The sequence below is a fragment of the Hemitrygon akajei genome, chromosome 9, assembly GCF_048418815.1.
Source record: "Hemitrygon akajei chromosome 9, sHemAka1.3, whole genome shotgun sequence".
Taxonomy (NCBI): domain Eukaryota; kingdom Metazoa; phylum Chordata; class Chondrichthyes; order Myliobatiformes; family Dasyatidae; genus Hemitrygon; species Hemitrygon akajei.
In genome coordinates, this window is record NC_133132.1 from 25,421,844 (window position 1) to 25,442,549 (window position 20,706).

General features: G+C 45.3%; 1 protein-coding gene across 1 annotated transcript in view; it reads right to left on the bottom strand.

Annotated features, from left to right (window-relative positions):
- The window catches only part of ess2 (ess-2 splicing factor homolog), a 43,608-nt gene extending 29,327 nt beyond the window's left edge, over nt 1-14,281 (bottom strand). The window contains exons 1-2 of the mRNA XM_073055666.1: nt 14,088-14,281; nt 2,376-2,544 (exon numbers count right to left, since the gene is read on the bottom strand). Of these exons, the coding sequence (XP_072911767.1) occupies nt 2,376-2,544; nt 14,088-14,225 (307 nt within the window). The 5' untranslated portion in view covers nt 14,226-14,281. The remainder of the gene's footprint in view (nt 1-2,375; nt 2,545-14,087) is intronic.
- Nucleotides 14,282-20,706: the final 6,425 nt, after the last annotated feature.

The following is a 20,706-nucleotide window of genomic DNA, read 5'->3' on the forward strand; positions in this document are numbered from 1 at the left end:
CTCCTCCACTCTTCTTGACAACACACCAACATACCTCTCTGGCCTTTGACAACCACTCAGCTCACCACAAACACCCATCACCAGAATGGCCACACCAAACAATTTTAAGGTGTTCAGAGGAAAGCATGGGGAATGTCAGAGGTAAGTATTTTACACAGAATGGTGGTGGTAGAGGCAGATAAATTAGGGAGATTTAAGACATTATTAGATAAGCACAGGTGATAGAAAAATAGAGGGTTACGTGGGAGGGAAGGGTTAGATTGGTGGCATTCTCCAGTACTGGAATCACAGAATAATAAAATGTTTGAATTCTTTAATTCCTCCTACATAACTAAACATTTTTGTATGTTTACATATTTTCTTTACCCTTCTTTTGCCACTCACATCAATTTTCTGATGAAACAATTTCTCAGACTGGACAAGCAAGCCATGCCAACCGCTTGCTGTTGAGTTAATATTCAAAACAAGGTTTATAAAAATTACACAAATGTTTTAACCGTAGGGAGAATCATAGTAAAGTCTATCCTATTTTCATCTAAAGCACACTTCGCAAAGTCATGGTTGATGCCCACCATTCACCTGCTTCTTTACGAGAACCTCTCGCCTGCACTGCTGAGCTCTCCTCCAAAGCGGAATTCCTCCTACTTTCTGGCATTACCTTTACTTGTTTGAACATCTGGGGAAGGTGTTTGGGGGGGGGGGGGGGGGGGTGGAGAGAGATTCCTGGACCAGAGCTTCAATTTTAACATTTTCATTCTAATTCCCATGGACAATGACTGAGAAAACCTACACTCAGAGGCCACTTTATTAGACACATCGTTAATTCAAATATCCAATCAGCCAATCATGTGGCAGGAATTCAAAGCATAAAAGCACGCAGACATGGTCAAGAGGTTCTGCTATTGTTCAGACCAAACATCAGAATGGGGAAGAAATGTGATCTAAGTGACTTTAACCATGGAATGATCGCTGGTGTTAGAAAGGCTAGTTTGAATATCTCAGAAACTGCTGGTCTCCTGGGATTTTCACACACAACAGTCTCTAGAGTTTACAGAAAACAGTGTGTAAAACAAAAAATGCACAGTGAGTGGCAGATGTGTGGGGAAAAAATCTCTTGTGAATGAGAGAGGTTAGAGAAAACTGGTTCAAGCTGACAGGAAGAAAGAATGGAAATTCCTACAAAAGGTAGTGGATTCAGCCCAGTATATCATGGGTAACGCCCTTCCAACCTTTGAACACATCTACATGAAACACTGTCCTAGGAAAACAGCATCCATCATCAGAGATCTCTACCAGCCAGGCCATCCTCTTCTCTTGTTGCTACCATCAGGTAGATGGTACAAGAGCCTCAGGACTCGCACCACCAGGTTCAAGAACAGTTACAACCCAACAACCATCAGGCTCTTGAACAAAGGGGATGACTACACTCAGTTGCCCATCATTGAGGTGTTCCCACAACCAACGATCTCACTCTAAGGTCTCTTTATCTCATGTTCTTGTTATTTATTGCTATTTATTTATATTTGTGTTTGCACAGTTTGTTGATCTTTCATTGATCCTGTTATAGTTACTATTCTATAGATTTGCTGAGCATGCCAACAGGGAAATAAATCTCAGGGTTGTATATGGTGACATATATATACTTTGATAATAAAATTTACTTTGAATTTCCACAGTAACTCAAATAACCATGTGCTACAACAGTGTTACAATATTCATCCAGGAATGAAGGGGTTAACATACGAGGAGCCTTTGGCAGTTTTGGGCCTGTACTCACTGGAATTTAGAAGGATGCTTAGGGATCTCATTGAAACCTACCAAATGTTGAAAGGACTAGATAGGGTGGATGTGGAGAGGATATTTCCTATGGCGGGGGATATCCAGAACTAGAGGACACAGCCTCAAAATTGAGGAGAGACCCTTTAGAACAGAGGTAAAGAGGAATTTTTTTTTAGCCAGAGAGTGGCGAATCTGTGGAATGCTCTGCCACAGGCTGCAATGGAGGCCAAGCCCATGAGTATATTTAAGGCAGAAGTTGATCATTTCCTGATCAGTCAGGCCATCAAAAGATACAGCGAGAAGGCAGGTGTATGGGGTTGAGTGGGATTGCGATCAGGATCAGACATGCTGGAATGACGGAGCAGACTCGATGGGCTGAACAACATAATTCTGCTCCTATGTCTTATCGTCTTAAGAGCATCTCTGAATGCACAACACGTCGAACCTTGAAGTGGATGGGCTACTGCAGTAGAAGGTACCTAATACAGTAGTCACTGAGTGTATGGTGCAAGTGTAGTAGTTAAAGAGTCTACAGGCAAAGCAAAGAAAAACTTGTGCAGTCAGAAACAGAGGCAAGAACAGAGAGAAGAACTTACATGGGGCAGGGGTCATCAAATTTGGTTTCCCAAGTGAAGGGCCATATTTTATGGTTATTTCACGCATCTTTTCCATGTCACCACTCTCTTCAGCCTCCAAAAACTCCTTCTGAGCATTTAGCTTTACCACATCGGGGAAAAAGTCACGCTGGATAATTTTTTCCAAATTCTGTTGGAAGTGCAACAATCAGAGCTGTATTATACAGTAACTCACATAACATCTTTAACCTAGCAAAAAGGTGCTTTACAGATATTTAAAAACCGCAAACATTCACACCTGAGCCATATAAAGGAACTGTTAGGGCAGCAAATGAATCCTGATCAAAGCTAATAGTTAGAAAAGCTGCAAGGGAGGGAAAAGGGTTCAAGAGCAGAGCAGCTTGGCAGAGAATACAAGAGAGTTGGCTAAATAATTAAAGTCAAGGATGTAAAATGTCTAGAAGTGGAAGAACACGTCTATGTCACTGGTTACTCTTCTTGAGAAGTTTACTGTTAAGGGAAAGTCTATCTTCAAATAGCGGGGGAAACCTGTACTAATTTCTTTTATTGCTATTTTGCGTGATTTTGATCGGGGTGGACTGGCTCTGCAGCTTGCAGTTAAAGAACAACACAGCACTAAACTGAACTGAACCAAACTGAACACTTCTAGACTATTTCAAGGACTCCGCAGTTTGATGTTTAATACTCTGTGTATATTGGGTGTTTGATGTTTTTTGAATGGAAAGGCAGATGCGAAGGAAGGGGATGGACTCTGTGGTTTAGAAACAGTTTGCAATGGAGACAGAATACAGTAGCTTTGATGTTCTCAATACTGGAGGGGAGTTCTGCTCACACTAAAAGTTATGTAAACTGTGACAATTTGGAGACAGAAGAAAAATCAGGAGAGGCAAGGTAAAACTGGAAGCCAGCAGATTCAGATTGTATCCAGCTTTCAGTGTGGAAACTCGCACTGATTTCAGATAGTGTTGTCAAGGATGTTGTCAAGGGGGAGGAGGGGAAGAGTGAGAAAAAGGCATGGTGTCAAATGCTAACCTGTCTAGTAACTGCAGATCAGTGCTGAGTGTAGAAATATGTTAGGGCATTTAGAGGTCAAGGAGTAGGAAGTGTTGGGCCTCCACATGAGTATTAAGGTGGGTAAGTCCCCAGGGCCTGATGGGATTTACCCCAGGTTACTGAAGGAGGCAAGAGACAAGATTGCTGGGGCCTTGACCAGTATCTTCATGTCCTCTCTAGTCATAGGCAAGGTCCTGGAGGACTGGTGACTGGCTAATGTCATAGCTCTATACAAGGAAACAAGAAAAAATCCTGGGAGCTATAGACCAGTGAGTCTCATGACAGTGCAGGGAAATTGCTGCAGAAGATTCTTAGGGATAGAATATATGAGCATTTGGAAACCCAGGGCCTAATTAGGGAGAACCAGCATGACTTTATGCGAGGCATGTTGTGCCTTATCAACTTGATTGAGGTTTTTGATAAGGTGATGAGAGAGATTGATGAGAGTAGGGCAGATGTTGTCTACATGGATTTGAGTAAAGCGTTTGACAAAGTCCCTCAGGAGAGGCTAATCCAGAAGATTAAGATGCATGGGGTCCATGGGAAATTGGCTATTTGGATTCAGAACATGCTTGTGCATAGATGTTAGTGGTTGAAGGGACTTATTCAAGTTGGAGGTCTGTAATTAGTGGAGTTCCACAGGAATCTGTACTGGGACGTCCTCTGTTTGTGATGTATATAAATGACCTGAATGAAAATGTAGATGAGTGGGTTAGTAAACTTGCAGATGATACCAAGATTGGTGAAGTTGTGGGCAGTGTAGCAGACTGGCAAAAAATACAGCGTGCTATAGATCAGTTTCAGATACAGTATGGGCTGAGAAATAGCAGATGAAGTTTAACCCAGATAAATAAAAAGATTTGAAAAGAAAGAAGTTTAACCCAGATAAATGTGAGGTGTTGAACCTCAATAGGGCAAATGCATGAAGACAGTACACTGTTAAAGCCAAGGTCCTCAACAGTGTTGCTGAGCAGAGAGATCTTGGGATCCAAGTTCATAACTCCTTGGAAGTGGCTACACAGTTAAGGCAGCTTACAGAATGCTTAATCAAGAGAAAATCTGCAGATGCTGCAAACCCAAGTAACACACACAAAATGCTGGAGGAAGTCAGCAGGCCAGGCAGCACCTATGAAAAAGAGTATAGTCAAAAGAGTAAAGTCAAGAGGTTATGCTGCAACTTTATAAAACTCTGGTTAGGCCACATCTGGAGTATTGAGTACAGTTCTGGTAGCCCCACTATAGGAAGCATGTTGAGGCTTTGGAGAGGGTGCAGAAGAGGTTTACAAGGATGTTGTCTGGTTCAGAGAGCACTTGCTATCACAAGAGGTTAGATAAACTTGGGTTGTTTTCTCTGGAGCGGTGGAGACCGAGGGGAGATCTGATAGAGGCTTACAAAACTATGAGAGGCATAGATAGAGTGGACAGAGAGTATCTGTTTCCCAGGGCTGAAATGTCTAATACCAGACAGCATGCATTGAAGGTGAGAGGGGGTAGGTTCAAAGGGGGAGGGATGAGGGGAATAAGTTTTTAAATCAGGGAGTCATGAATGGATGGAATGTGCTGCCTGGGGTGGTGGTAGAGGCAAACACATTAGAGGCTTTTAAGAGACTTCTGGATAGGCACATGGACATAAGGAAGATGGAGGGATATGGACATATCGGGTGTTTTTGATTTGCTCTTTAGCTGGCTTGGCACAACATTGTGGGCCAAATGGCCTGTTCCTGTGATGTACTGTTCATAGACTAACAATCCAGAAACACCAACTGAAATGCACTTTGACAGCTCTGGGATTTAAGTAAAGTTATTGTCAAATTAAAGTTGCTGTGCAAGTTAATAGGGCATATAGTGTGCCGGCCTTCATTAGTCAAGGGAATGTGTTCAAGAGCCACGAGGCTAAGTTCCAACTGGTTAGACCACACGTGTTCAATTCTGGTCATCTCATTATGGGAGGCTGCAAAGGAGATTTTCCAGAACGCTGCCTCGATTAGAGAGCATGTCTTAAACAGCTAAGCTTATCAATCTAGGACTTCTCTCTTTGGAGCTAAGGAAGAGGAGAGGTGACTTGATAGAGGTTTACAAAATGATAAGAAGCATACATCGACTGGATAGCCAGAGAGATTTTCCCAGGGTGGAAATGGCAAATACCAGGGGGTCAAGTTTTAAGGTGATTGAAGGAAATTATAGACATATTATAAATGTCAGAGTTAGCATTTTTTTTAAACCAGAGTGTTGAGTGCGTGAAAAGCCCTGCCAGGGATGGTAGCAGAGGCAGATACATTCAGGACATTTAAGGAACTCTTAGCTGGGCACAGGGATGATAGAAAAATTGAGGGCTTGTGGTGAACTACATATACCTGTCTGGACAGGCCCCCCCCCCCCCCCACTGATTGCTCCTGCGGCTCCTCCCACAGACCCCTGTATAAAGGTGATTGGAAGCACTGCTCCTCCCTCAGTCTCCAGGATGTTGTGTGGTGGTCGCTTGCTGCTGACGGTGCTTTCTTCCAGCCAATAAAAGCCTACCTTGACTCATGTCTCTGAGAGTTATTGATGGTGCATCAATTTTATTGGCTGGAAATTTTAAAACATGGCAAGTATTTTACGTCCGGAAAAATTGGACATTGATCCTCAAGCCCCAGAAGCAGCTATTGCCTTTGAACTCTGGCGTGCAGGGCACAGAATATCGGGACTTTGCGCTACTGGTCATGCCTCAACTGTGTGTGCCTGTGCTTTTGGGGCTGGACTTCCAGAGCCACCTAAAAAGTGTGACTATGGCATATGACGGGCCCCTCCCACCACTCACTGTCAGGAATCCTCAGTTTTGTGGGACTTCGTCATATACCCCGCTACTGACCACACACACACACTGACCCGCACATCCCACCCAGCACCATGCCGACAGCTGCGCTACTGACACCACTTGCAGCCTCTCCACCCTCAAGATCCCTCCCACACCGCTGTTCACCAACCTGACCCCCGATTGTAAACCTGTGGCAACTAAAAGCAGGAGGTACAGCACGGGGGACAGGGCCTTCATTCAGTCGGAGGTGCAGCGGCTGCTCAGGGAGGGGATCGTTGAGCCAAGCACAAGTCCTTGGAGGGCCCAGGTGGTTGTTGTTCGGACCGGGCAGAAAAATAGGATGGTCGTGGACTATAACCAGACAATCAATAGGTTCACGCAGCTTGACGCGTACCCCCTACCCCGCATCGCGGATATGGTCAACCAGATAGCTCAGTACAAGGTGTACTTGACCATAGATCTGAAATCCGCTTACCACCAGCTCCCCATCCGCCCAGAGGACTGCCCCTACACCGCCTTCGAGGCGGGCGGCAGGCTCTATCACTTCCTGCGCGTCCCCTTCGGTGTCACAAATGGTGTCTCTGTCTTCCAGAGGGAAATGGACCGGATGGTGGACCAGTGCCAAATGAAGGCCACATTTCCATATCTGGATAACATCACCATCTGCGGTCACAACTAGCCAGATCACAACACCAACCTCCAATGATTTTTCCAAGTGGCCAAAGCCCTGAACCTTACCTATAACAGGGACAAGTGTGTGTTCGGAACCACTCGACTTGCTATCCTTGGGTATGTCGTGGAGAACGGGGTCATTGGCCCTGTTAGAACTCCCTCTTCCCACCACCCTCAGAGCCCGCAGACGGTGCCTGGGCTTCTTCTCCTATTACGCCCAACGGGTCCCTCATTACGCAGACAAGGCCCGCCCCCTGGTCAAGTCCACCACATTTCCCCTCTCTGCCGAGGCCCGCGCGGCCTTCAGCCGCATTAAAGGGAACATTGCCAAAGCAACAATGCATGTGGTGGACAAGACCAGTCCCTTCGAAGTAGAGAATGATGCTTCCGACTTCGCGCTGGCTGCTACACTCAATCAGACAGGCAGGCCAGTAGTGTACTTCTCTCGTACCCTTCAAGGCCCTGAAATTCGGCACTCCGCAGTGGAGAAAGAAGCCCAGGCCATAGTGGAAGCTATTAGGCACTGGAGGCACTATCTCGCTGGTAAAAGGTTCACCTTGCTGACCGACCAGCGCTCAGTTGTGTTCATGTTCAGCAACCAACAGTGGAGCAAAATCAAAAATTATAAAATTTTGCGGTGGAGAATAGAACTCTCCACCTACAACCCTGATGCCCTATCCCAGGGAGCGTGTGCAAGCGCACAGATCGACCAGCTATACGCCCTCCATGCAGATCTTTGCCACCCGGGGGGGGGGGGGGTCACCCGATTTTACCATTTCGTGAAAGCCCGGAACCTGTACTCTCTTGAGGACATCAGGACGATGACCAGGGACTGCCAAGTCTGCGCTGAGTGCAAACCACACTTCTACCGTCCTGAAAAGGCGCAACTTATCAAGGCCACCCGCCCCTTTGAGCGACTGAGTGTTGACTTTAAGGGCCCCCTTCCCTCCACCGACCACAATGTCTACTTTCTCAACATTATCGACGAGTACTCGCGGTTCCCCTTTGCCATCCCCTGCCCTGACACCACTGCCACGTCCGTCATAAAAGCCCTGCGCCAGCTCTTCACTCTGTTTGGATGTCCCTGCTATATCCACAGTGATAGAGGGTCCTCCTTTATGAGTGACGAGCTGCGCCAGTACCTGCTGGCTAGGGGCATTGCTACTAGTAGGACCACGAGCTATAATCCCCTGGGGAAATGGACAGGTGGAGAGGGAGAATGCCACAGTGTGGAATGCCACACTTTTAGCCCTTAAGTCAAAGGGGTTGCCGGTCTCTCGATGGCAGGAGGTCCTCCCCGAGGCACTCCACTCCATCCGCTCTCTGTTATGTACGTCCACCAATGCCACCCCTCATGAGCGCCTATTCTCTTTTCCCAGGAAGTCTGCCACCGGGACCATCCTATCGGCTTGGCTGATGTCCCCAGGGCCAGTGCTGCTCCGGAAACATGCGAGGAGCAATAAATACTCCCCGCTGGTCGAGAGGGTTCACCTACTACATGTGAACCCCCAGTATGTCTACGTGGTCTTACCTGATGGGCGGGAGGACACGGTCTCCGTCCGCAACCTGGTGCCTGCAGGAGCAGCAGACCACTACCCTGAACACTCCACGGTAACTATGAACCCTGTACCCACCGAGGTGTATAACCACCTGACACCGCGCACACCAAGCCTTACACAGACTCCTCACGACACTCCCATACCGGGCGCCACGCACACGCATGAGGGATTACTGATGCCTAACGGGCTGGCACCTCAAGTCAGGCCGGAGCCAGCACAACCACCGTCTCCGGTGCAATCACCGCCGGTGCTACGTAGATCGCAGCGACAGATTCGACCACCTGATAGACTTAACCTGTAAATATACTTGTAAGAAACTTCGCCCCATGGGGACTCTCTTTTAAAACAAAAGGGGGGGTGAATGTGGTGAACTACATATACCTGTCTGGACACGCCCCTCCTGCTGACTGCTCCTGTGGCTCCTCCCACAGACCCCTGTATAAAGGCGATTGGAGGCACTGCTCCTCCCTCAGTCTCCAGGATGTTGTGTAGTGGTCGCTTGCTGCTGACGGTGCTTTCTTCCAGCCAATAAAAGCCTACCTTGACTCACGTCTCCAAGAGTTATTGATGGTGCATCAGGGCTATGTCGGAGGAAAGAGCTAGATTTATCTAGATGAAAATCTGCAGATGCTGGAAATCCAAGCAACACAAACAAAATGCTGGAGGAAGTCAGCAAACCAGATAGTATCTATGGAAAAGGTTAAACTGTCAACGTTTTGGGCCGAGGCCCTTCATCAGGTAGTTTAAAAGGTCAACACAACATCGTGAGCCAAACTGTCTGTAATATTCTATGTCAATACATTTAAAATGAATTATAAAGAACCTTATTAAGAACTACCATAAAACTAACAGACTGTCAAGCATAGACCATCTAGTCCAGTAATGGCCTTCAAATTCAGGCTGAACTGGTCTGGCTGAACTGCCACTCCAAACCTGCAGCAATGTGATCAACTGTTAACTCTCCTCAGTCATGACCAGTTGTTAATTAAATGCTACACTAAATCAAAAAGATTATGAAATCAGACAGACCAACCAAAAATCACCCTAAACAATGTTGATATCACCTTATTAACTTTAAATGTCTTCAAACAACTGAGGAGCGGCATATTAATTGGAGAAATTCAAATGAAGTCACACAATGGTCTAACCAAGTCATAACTACAGAATCAGATTCAAGTCTACATGGCCGACTCCTCCATCACAATCCTCACAGATATCCTGCTTCACCGATAGGTCAATATGCCTGAATCCTCCATCACAATCCTCACAGATATCCTGCTTCACCGATAGGTCAATATGCCTGAATCCTCCATCATAATCCTCACAGATATCCGGTCTCACCAACAAGTCCATATGACTGACTCCACCATCACAATCCTTACAGATATCCTGTCCCACCAACAGGTCAATATGCCTGACTCCTCACAGATACAATGTCCCACAAACAAGTCCATATGCCCAACTCCTCACAGATAACCTGTCTAAAAAACAAGTCAATATCAGACACCTCCATCATAATCCTCTCACTGGCCCTGACACACCAACAATGATAACCTAACCCTTGCAGCAATACAATAAAGAGCCCACTGCTCTTCACACCATTAACGTACAACTGTACTGCTCTTCACAGTGCTAACAGACATCTGTTCCGCTCCTCACACTGCTAAGGTACAACTGTACTGCTCTTCACAGTGCTAACAGACAACTGCACTGTTCGTCACAGTGCTAACGTACAACTGTACTGCTCTTCACAGTGCTAACAGACAACTGGTCTGCTCCTCACACTGCTAAAGTACAACTGTACTGCTCTTCACAGTGCTAACAGACAACTGTTCTGCTCCTCACACTGCTAAGGTACAACTGTACTGTTCGTCACAGTGCTAACGTACAACTGTACTGTTCTTCACAGTGCTAATGTACAACGGTACTGCTCTTAACACTGCAGACAACTGTAGTGCTCTTCACACAGCTAACGTACAACTGTACTGCTCTTCACACAGCTAAGGTACAGCTGTACTGCTCTTCACACAGCTAACGTACAGCTGTACTGCTCCTCACACAGCTAACGTACAACTGTTCTGCTCCTCACACTGCTAAGGTACAACTGTACTGCTCGTCACAGTGCTAACGTACAACTGTACTGTTCGTCACAGTGCTAACGTACAACTGTACTGCTCTTCACACTGCAAACAGACAACTGTACTGCTCTTCACAGATAACGTACAACTGTACTGCTCTTCACACAGCTAACATACAACTGTACTGCTCTTCACACAGCTAATGTACAACTGCACTGCTTGTTTTATTATAAAGCGCCAGTAATATTATATTATCTTGTATAAAGATGCACCTCACGCTTTATGTCACCCTGTCAATCTTCAGGCCATGCCACTCAGGGCCTTGTGTTAATGTTGTTTTGTGGTTGTGACTATATGTGCTCAATTGTAACTATACGTGCTGTGTGTGACTGCATGTCTGTGTTTGGCACTTTAACCCTAGAAGAATTCTATTTCATTCACCTGTATACATGAGGATGGCTGAATGAAAATAAACTTCAAGTTGAACCTGAACCTTATTTTCAGACTCCATAATGTGACATCCCGTATTTGACATCCCATCATGTCAAACATGACTAAGAGAACAATCTGCTGTTCACCAGCTATTGCCTCCCTCAAATGATGAATTATTGCCTCTCCAAGTTGGATAACACATGATTAAAACACTGAAAATTGCAAGGGCATAGAATGTAATCTAGACGGACAATTTCAGATTATAAAATAAGATTCACCTTATTTGCCCCCGTACATTGAAACAGAGGGAAATACTAGTGTCAAATCAAAGCAGCAAGGATTGTGCTGGGCAGCCCCCAGCTGTGGCGCCCACACAGCTTGCCCACAACTCTCTAACCCTAATCCATGTGTCTTTGGACTGTGGGAGGAAAATGAAGCAGCCAGAGGAAACCCACAGAGTCGCAAGGAGAATCAGACCCTGATCTTACAGCGGGTGCTGAAAAGTACTGTGCTAACCGCTACGTTACCATGCCACCCACATTTATAGCCTGGTGGTCAACATCTGTCGATGATAATAAACCAGGATCTGATTCTGATGTAGCTTGGTAGCACCTACTCTGACTGAACTCACCAAGGTCTTAATGGCATAGCTGGCAGACTCAGTTTATGACAGATCGTGAGGGATAAATGCTTTTGACTTTTTCCCCACTAATCTACCATGGAAGGTGCATCACAGAGTCAAAACGCAGGGAAACAGGCCTTTCGTCCCACTGAGTCCACATTAGCCATCAGTACCCATGCTTACTAATCCCAGTTTACTCTCCCCACATAGCACTACACTCCCCTATGCTAGGGGTCATTTACAGTTGTCCATTCATTTTACCAGTACCCATCTTCAACACATGGGATAAAACTGAACCATTGAAGGAAACCCACACGTTTGTGGGGATAATGTGCAGGCTGCACACAGACAGTATCAAACCCAGCTTGCCAGACGAGTGAGGAAGCCGTTCTATAGGCTGTGTTGAGTCTATGGCAGCATGAGGCCTGATTGAGGAAGGCTCCTCATTACATTGAGGGCTACTCCATATATGGTGTGACGCTAGTGCGTTGAATGGGAGAAACTCTGAACAGATCCAGTAGCTGAACATTGAACCACAACAGCAGAAATGGACATCACCACATTCTGCAATTTCATCACCTAATCTCTTTCTACCATTAAAATAAAACTAGCTCAATGAAGTGTAGAAAGGGCATCACAGGAGCAACACAAGGTGCCAGGCTGCTAAAACAGTCACAAACATCCACCAAGCCACGAGAAACAAACACCATGCCACAGCCAGAGCCAAGCAGTCCCTCAGCTGATATATTAGGGCAAACCCTGATGGTCCTGCCAGCCAGATCACAATTACAGGAAAGATACTGGCATGGATCGATGATTGGCTGACTGGCAGGAGGCAAAGTGTCAGAATAAATGGGGCCTTTTCTGGCTGGCTTCCGGTGTCTTGTGATATTCCGCAGGGGTCTACATTTAGACCACTTCTTTCACTTTATAGGTCAATGATCTGGATGACAGAAGTGATGGTATTATGGCCAAATTTGAGGGCAATACAAAGATAGATGGACAGGCAGGTAGTCTACAGAAGGAAAATAGACAAACAAGTGGCAGATGGCATTTAGTGTATGGTCATGCACTTTGGTAGAAAGAATAAAGGCATAGACTATTTTCTAAACTGGGAGAAAGTTCAAAAATCAGAGGTGCAGAGGGACTTGCACCTCTTGTGCAGGATTCCCTAAAGATTAACTTGCAGGTTGAGATGCAAGTTAGGAAGGCAAATGCAATGTTAGCATTCATTTCGAGGGGACTAGAATATAACAGCAAGGACGTAATGCTGTGGCTTTATAAAGCACTGATCAGACCACACTTGGAGTATTGGGAACAGTTTTGGGCTCATCATCTCAGAAAACATGAGCTGGTATTGGAGAAGGTCCAGAAGAGGTTCATGAGAATGATTCTGGAAATGAAATGTTAATGTATGAGGAGCATTTGATGGCTCTGGGCCTGTACTTGCTGGAATTTAGAAGAATGAGGGAAGATTTCATTGTAAGCTATCGAATATTGTAAAGCCTAGATAGAGTGGAAGTGGAGAGGATATTTCTTATAGTGAGTCAGTTGATGATCAGAGGGAACAGCCTTAAAATAGAGGGATGTTCATTTAGAACAAAGATGAGCAGGGATTTATTTAGCAAGAAGATAGTGCATCTATGAAATTCATTAACACAGGCAGCTGTGGAGTGTTGTGAGGGTTTTGATTAGTCAGGGTGTTAAAGGTTACGGGGCGAAGGCAGGAGAATGTGGTTGAAAGGGATAAATCAGCAGTGTTGGAACAGCAGAGCAGACGCGATGGACCAAATGGACTACTTCTGCTCCTAAATCTAAACAGTCACAAATGGTCAAATAGCTAACAGGCATAGCTCCAAAAGAATTCCCATCTAACTAAGTGGCACTGGGGATAAGAGTGCAAAAGACTAAAGTATTCTTAGTCAGGATAGCAAGTGGATAGCCCACCTCAGCTTCCCGGAGATCCCAACCATCAGAGAAGTCATTATTCAAACAATACGGACACAAGAACTGTAGATACTGGAATCTGAAGCAACACGGAAGATGTAAGAGGAACTCAGTGGGTCAGGCTGCATCTATGTAAGGAAATGGACAGCACCCATTTCAAGTCAAGACCAGGTGAAGTATCCGAATACTGCCTGACCCACTGAGTGTCTGCAGCATTTTGTGTGTTGCTTCTGGCAATAGGGCTGACTCAAGAATCAGTCAAGGGTTCTGGATTAGGGAGAGGTTATAGGGCCAGTGACACCTTGACTGAATGAGGGAGGGCTACCTGGGGGAAAGGGAGTGGTGGGGAAGAAGAATGAGAAAAGGGAGAGGAGTGGAAGGAACTGGGGAGAGGGGAGGGGTGGGAAGGAGGCCGAGGCCCATGGATGTGATGGCGGGTCACGATAGATATGCTGGGCCGGGACAGGACGCAGTCAGGAGGCCGGGTCTGTAGTAGGGGCAGGGGACACTGGAAATCTGAAGAGGATCTGGCCTGTGACTTTTATCCCCTACCCCGATGTACGACTCCTCGTCCAGGATCCGTTTCTTGCCCCGGCCACAAAGCTTCCCTGGGCTCTCAGCACTGATACTGGCCAATGCCCGACTCTCGTTGCCATTGCCGCCGTTCGGTCCCTTTTCCTCGGTCCCCATCGCAGCGCCAAAGTTGCTAGTAACTGCGGCTGCGCAGCCTCTCGGAGGGAGTCTTCCAGTTTCCCAGCAGTCCCTTCGACCCAAGTCAGCTGATGTAAAGGGAAGCGGCGTTTATCGGTGGGGCTCCTATCACAGGGAGCGACCGACTGGTGAAATTCTCAGCTCGATCTTCTCCTGCCCTTTCTAGTCAATGGAAGATACTGTTCTGGGATCGGTGAGCTCAGTTGTTACCCCGGTCGGGTCAAGGGTTTATTGTCATTAAGCCGAAAAACTGGCTTTCAGCAGCCAGTAGAGACGACACACGATATAAACTATTCGTTAATTACACAAGACGATGAAGAAGAGGAAAAAAAGCTGTGTGAAAATAACGACACAAAAGACTGCAGAGGCTGAAAATCTGGATGAGAACACACAAAATGCTGGAAGGACTCTGCAGGTCAGATAAAGAGCCCGAAACGTCGACTACTCATTTTCCTCTATAGATGCTGCCCGACCCGCTGAATTCCTACAGCATTTTGTGTGTGTTGTTCAAAGACAAAACCGAAGTGCAAAAACAAAACGCAGTCAATCCATCATAGAGATGGTCCATGGTGTTCTATTGCTAGGTAGGGTTGGGATTGTATTGATCCAAGAACCTGATGGCTGTAGTTGTCCCTGAACATAGTGTCGTGGGACTTAAGACTTTTATACCTCTTGCTTAATGGTAGCTGCAAGAAGAGGGTATGAACGGGATGGAGGGGATCCTTTATGATAGACGCTGCCTTCTTGAGGCAGCGCCTCCTGTAGATTGTGAAGCAATAAAAACACACAAGAACAATTACTGAAACTTGTCATTAAGAACCACTATGGATTGAGAACATGATCTTTCCATGAGTAAGATCTTTATTCTTAAGAAAGTGTGTGACCTAACTTTGTCATACTATCTACAGTTGAACTTGGTGAACTAGAGAGAAATTGATGAATTTAGCCCTTTGAGTGTGCTCCAATTTTCAATGATCTACCTCAGTTCCACTTCTGTGCACTATTCGTGGAATTCACTGATTTATTTTTTTTAAATGTATATGAATACACTAATTATGACACACAAAAAATTTGAGGTGCCAGCTCCCAACAGATCTCTCACTAGTCCCATACCCACCAATTCCCCTATGATAGTTTTTGCCACTTAGCTACACTGAGCAATAGTTAAAATAGCCAGTTAACCAACTCATATGCCTTTGGGATGCAGGAAAGAAATCCAGGGAGAACAATCAAACTCAACACCTGCAATTAGGATCAACCTGTATCACTGGAACTGAGAAACTCTGTTTTGAAAGCATTTATGAATGACTCTCAACAGACCTCTTGGGCAAAGAATTCCAACGATCCGCTGCATAAAGAAGTTACCCACTTCATTTCTAAATGGTCTATTCCTTATTTTGAGACCCTCCTGAGTTATAAACTCTATAGCCAGAAGGATCCTCCCTGCATACATCCTGACAAGCTTTCTAAGTATTTTGTGTGGTTCAGTGAGGTCACCCCTCATTCTTATGAACTCTGGAGAAGAGGCTTATCCTAATTAATATCTCCTTGTATGAATGGCAGAACTAGTCTGACATTTTGTCAGACAGATACTTATTGTTAGTTTTCTGATAATTGAAAGATTTTTTTCACAGTTTAACAGAAATTCTGAAGTTATCAGTGCAACTTTGCAAATTACGTCCCAGTATGTTTAAGTTATGATACAGGAACCTGTTGCCACGTACGTGTTCTTTTTTCTGTATGTCTGCTCTCACCTCCCCCCTCCTCTTCCCAGAAGTTAAAGAGATAGATCCTCACCTAGTCCTCACCTTTCCCCTCATAGAACACCACATCCAGGGCATCATATTTTGGCACTTCAGCCAGCGCCAACATGATCCACCCACTGCCTGTCTTCATGCCAGGGGAAGGAGAGTGGTGGAAAGTGAGAAATGAGTAAACTAGGAAATCACAAAGAAAGCTGTCCCTGTAGAAAGCCATAAGGGCAAGGGCAGTAGAGAGTGGAAGATGTGACTGATAAAAGGTTTCCCAGTCTACGCTTTGTTTCACCAATGTAGAAGGAGTCAGAGCTTGAGCGGAATCAGGTTTATTATCACAGAAAAATGTGAAATTTGTTGTTTTGCAGCAGTATATACAAAATTATTAAGTGGTATGTATAAAATTATGAAATGTGCACAAAATAAAGAAGTAGTGCAAAAAGAGCAAAATAGGAAGTGTTCATAAGTTCATGAACCCTTCAGAAATCTGATGGTGAAGGGCGGAGAGAGGAAGCTGTTCCTAAAACATTGAGTGTGTGTCTTCAGGCTCCTGTACCTCCTCTCCCATGGTAGCAATGAGAAAAGGGATTGTCCTGGGTGGTGGAGGTCCTTAATGATAGATGCTGCCTATTTAAGGCATCACCTTTTGAAGATTTCTTCAATGCTTTGGAGGCCAGTGCCCAAGATGAAACTGGCTGCAGCTTTTTCCAATCCTGTGCATTGGTGTCTCCATACCAGACGGTGATGCAACCATGCAGAGTGCTCTCCACAGTACGTATGTAGAAAACTTCTCAAGGCTTTGGTGACTTTGCAAATCTCCTCAAACTCCTATTGAAATATAGCCGCTGTTGTGCCTTCTTTGTAATTGCAACAATCTGTTGGGCCCAGGATAGGTCCACAGAGATGTTGACAGCCAGGAACAAGATCTGCTCACCTTTCCACTGCTGAAGGCACCAAATTCACCTTCTATACTAGGGCTTCCAAATTCCAGAAATGTGGTTTCCCCTCTGCTATAGTTGATGAAGTCCTCACATGCATTGCCTCAGTTTGCTGCAAGTGTCCTCTCACCCTCCCCAAACACCAAACAGAACAGTAAAAGAGTTCCGTTGGTCCTCACCTTTCATCTCACCATCCTTCACATCCAACTTACCATCCCCTTGTGTTTCTCCTACATCATTCAATTATAGGTCACCTTTACCCCCTCCTCTCCAGCTCACTCCCCCAATTTTTTGCTTCCTGCAGAAATCACTCCCTTCCTGACTGGACCACTCATCTCCCCAACCCCTTCCCAGCACATTCCCTGAACCTTCAAAGTTCAAAGTAAATTTATTATCAAACTATGTCACCACACAACAGCCTGGGATTTACTGTTACTTTCCCCTGCAGCCATAGGAGGTGTAACACCTGCTCCTTAGCATCCTCCCTCACCACCATCCAAGGGACTTAAACAGCCCATCCAGGTGAGGCAGAGGTTCATCTGCACCTCTTCCAATCTGGTTGACTGCATTCTATGCTCACTATGAAACCTCCTCTACACTGGTGAAACCACGTGTAGTTTTGGCAACTCTTGTGTGGATTACCTGCACTCTGTCCGCCGCACCATCTTGAGCTTGCTGTAGCATGCCAATTCAACTCTTCTTCCCAGTCTGATATGGACTTGTCTGTCCTCAGCATCTCCCCTGCTTTGGAGAGGCCGGATGCAAATTGGAACGTCATCATCTTATATTCCAATGAGTTTCCCAATTTCGGATAACCCACACTCCCCTGTTCTCCCCCAACGCAACAGTCATTTAGACATAACTGTAGGGGACATGCTAAGTTTCCAGAACAGACAGAATGAAATGGAAGGCAGCTTTTGACCGACTATAGCATGGATAAACTAAAATACTAATGTCAAGGGGAAAGTGCTCCAGTGACTGTCAGTTGCTTCACCAATTATTGTTCTTCCAATAATCATAGAGAAGTACAGATTGAAAATTGGCCCTTCAGCCACCAAATTCATCCAGACAATCCTTTTATATGATCCTAGGATGTGAGTCGAAACTGAAGCAAGTGCAGGAAACCCACTTGGTGACAAAGAGTATGTGCACATGGACAGCACCAGAGGTCAGGGTTGAACCTGGCTGTCTGGTGCTGAGACAGCAGCTCTACCAGTGGCCCTCCTGTGTTGTGAGCCTTGATGTTTGCTGAGAATTGCTGCAGATTCCCCTTCGAGTCTGCAGTGTAGGAGCACCTTCATGAGAAACTGTTTAAGAATGCAGCTGAAGAATGTATTTAATGATTGGCAACAAGTGCTAACCTTGTCAACAAACCTCTGATTCCCAAATAAATGGCAACAGTCCATTCGTCTTTCTAAGCTCATGGTGTAGTTGGATAGCATCTTACTGTGTGTCAAATAATCAGACAACCTAATCCTTCTGCACTGTACTGTTCTCCAGTTTCTCCATTTATACAATGTTCTGTTTCTATTAGAACAGTCCAGCACAGGAGCCATCAGTGTTGTGCCAAATCATTTAAACTAGTAATTAAATGCCTACGCAAGCTAATCCCTTCTGCCTATGCCAGGGGTTCCCAACCTGGAGTCCGTGGACCCCTCGGTTAATCATAGGGGAACATAGCATAAAAAAGTTTGGCCTTCACTATGCATTCTCTGCATCTATATGCCTATCTAAGAGCCTCTAATGTATCTGCCTCCACCACCACCCGACAGCACGTTACAGACACCCACCACTCTGTAAAAAAAACTCGCTCTGCAGTTACCCTCTCTCATCATGAATGCATGCCATCTATTATTATATATTTTGACCCTGGAAAAAAGATACCTGGCTCCACCTATCAAACTTTCATCTTGTACTCCTTCCCTTCCCTCCACCTTCGTATTCTGGCTTCCTCTCCCTTCCTTTCCAGTACTGTTGAAGGGTCTCAACCCAAAAACATCAACTCCTTAGTCCTTCCATAGATGTTGCCAGGCTTACTAAGTTTCTTCAGTATTTTATGTATGTTGATCTGCATTTCCAGTATCTACAGAATCTCTTGTGTTTATACAGCTTTCTATTCTATCTATGCCACTCATAACCTTCTAACAGATGTCCCTTTAGCCTCCAGTGCTCCAGAGTAAACAATCTGTTTATCTAACTTCTGCCATAGCATGTAAGACCATAAGACATAGGAGCAGAATTAAGCCATTGGCCTATTGAGTCTGTTCCGCCATTCAATCATGGTTGATCTTTTTTCCCCTCCTCAGCCCAAGTCCCCAGCCTTCTCCCTGTAACCTTTGAAGCCATGGCCAATCAAGAACCTATCAGTCTCCGCCTTCAATACAACTAATGACCCAGCTTCCACAGCTGCCTGTCATAACAAATTCCACAAATTCCCCACCTTCTGACTGAAGAAATTTTTCCACATCTCTGTTTTAAATGGACACCCCTCTATCCTGAGGCTATGCCCTCTTGTCCTAGACACTTACACCACGGGAAGCATCTTTTCCACATCTGCTCTGTCCAGGCCTTTCAACGTTCAAAAGGTTTCAATGAGATTCCCCCCATACTTCTATTCCAGTGAGCCATCAAATATTAACGTTCCTCATATGACAACCCTTTCATTCCCGGAATCATCCTTGTGAACCTCCTCTGACCCCTCTCCAATGCCAGCACATCTTTTCTTAGATAAGGAGTCCAAAATTTCTCACAGTACTCAAGATGAGACCTCACCAGTACCTTACAAAACCTCAGCATCATATCCCTGCTCTTATATTCTAGACCTCTTGAAATGAATGCTAACATTGCATTTGCCTTCCTCATCACTGACTCTACCTGCAAGTTAACCATATATAACCATATAACAATTACAGCACAGAAACAGGTCATCTCGGCCCTTCTAGTCCGTGCCGAACGCTTACTCTCACCTAGTCCCACCTACCTGCACTCAGCCCATACCCTCCATTCCTTTCCTGTCCATATACCTATCCAATTTTACCTTAAATGACACAACTGAACTGGCCTCTACTACTTCTACAGGAAGCTCATTCCACACAGCTATCACTCTCTGAGTAAAGAAATACCCCCTTGTGTTTCCCTTAAACTTTTGCCCCCTAACTCTCAAATCATGTCCTCTCGTTTGAATCTCCCCTACTCTCAATGGAAACAGCCTATTCACGTCAACTCTATCTATCCCTCTCAACATTTTAAATACCTCGATCAAATCCCCCCTCAACCTTCTACGCTTCAATGAATAGAGACCTAACTTGTTCAACCTTTCTCTGTAACTTAAGTGCTGAAACCCAGGTAACATCCTAGTAAATCGTCTCTGCACTCTCTCTAATTTATTGATATCTTTCCTATAATTCGGTGACCAGAACTGTACACAATATTCCAAATTTGGCCTTACCAATGCCTTGTACAATTTTAACATTACATCCCAACTTCTGTACTCAATGCTCTGATTTATAAAGGCCAGCATTCCAAAAGCCTTCTTCACCACCCTATCTACATGAGACTCCACCTTCAGGGAACTATGCACTGTTATTCCTAGATCTCTCTGTTCCACTGCATTCCTCAATGCCCTACCATTTACCCTGTATGTTCTATTTGGATTATTCCTGCCAAAATGTAGAACCTCACACTTCTCAGCATTAAACTCCATCTGCCAACGTTCAGCCCATTCTTCTAACCGGCATAAATCTCCCTGCAAGCTTTGAAAACCCACCT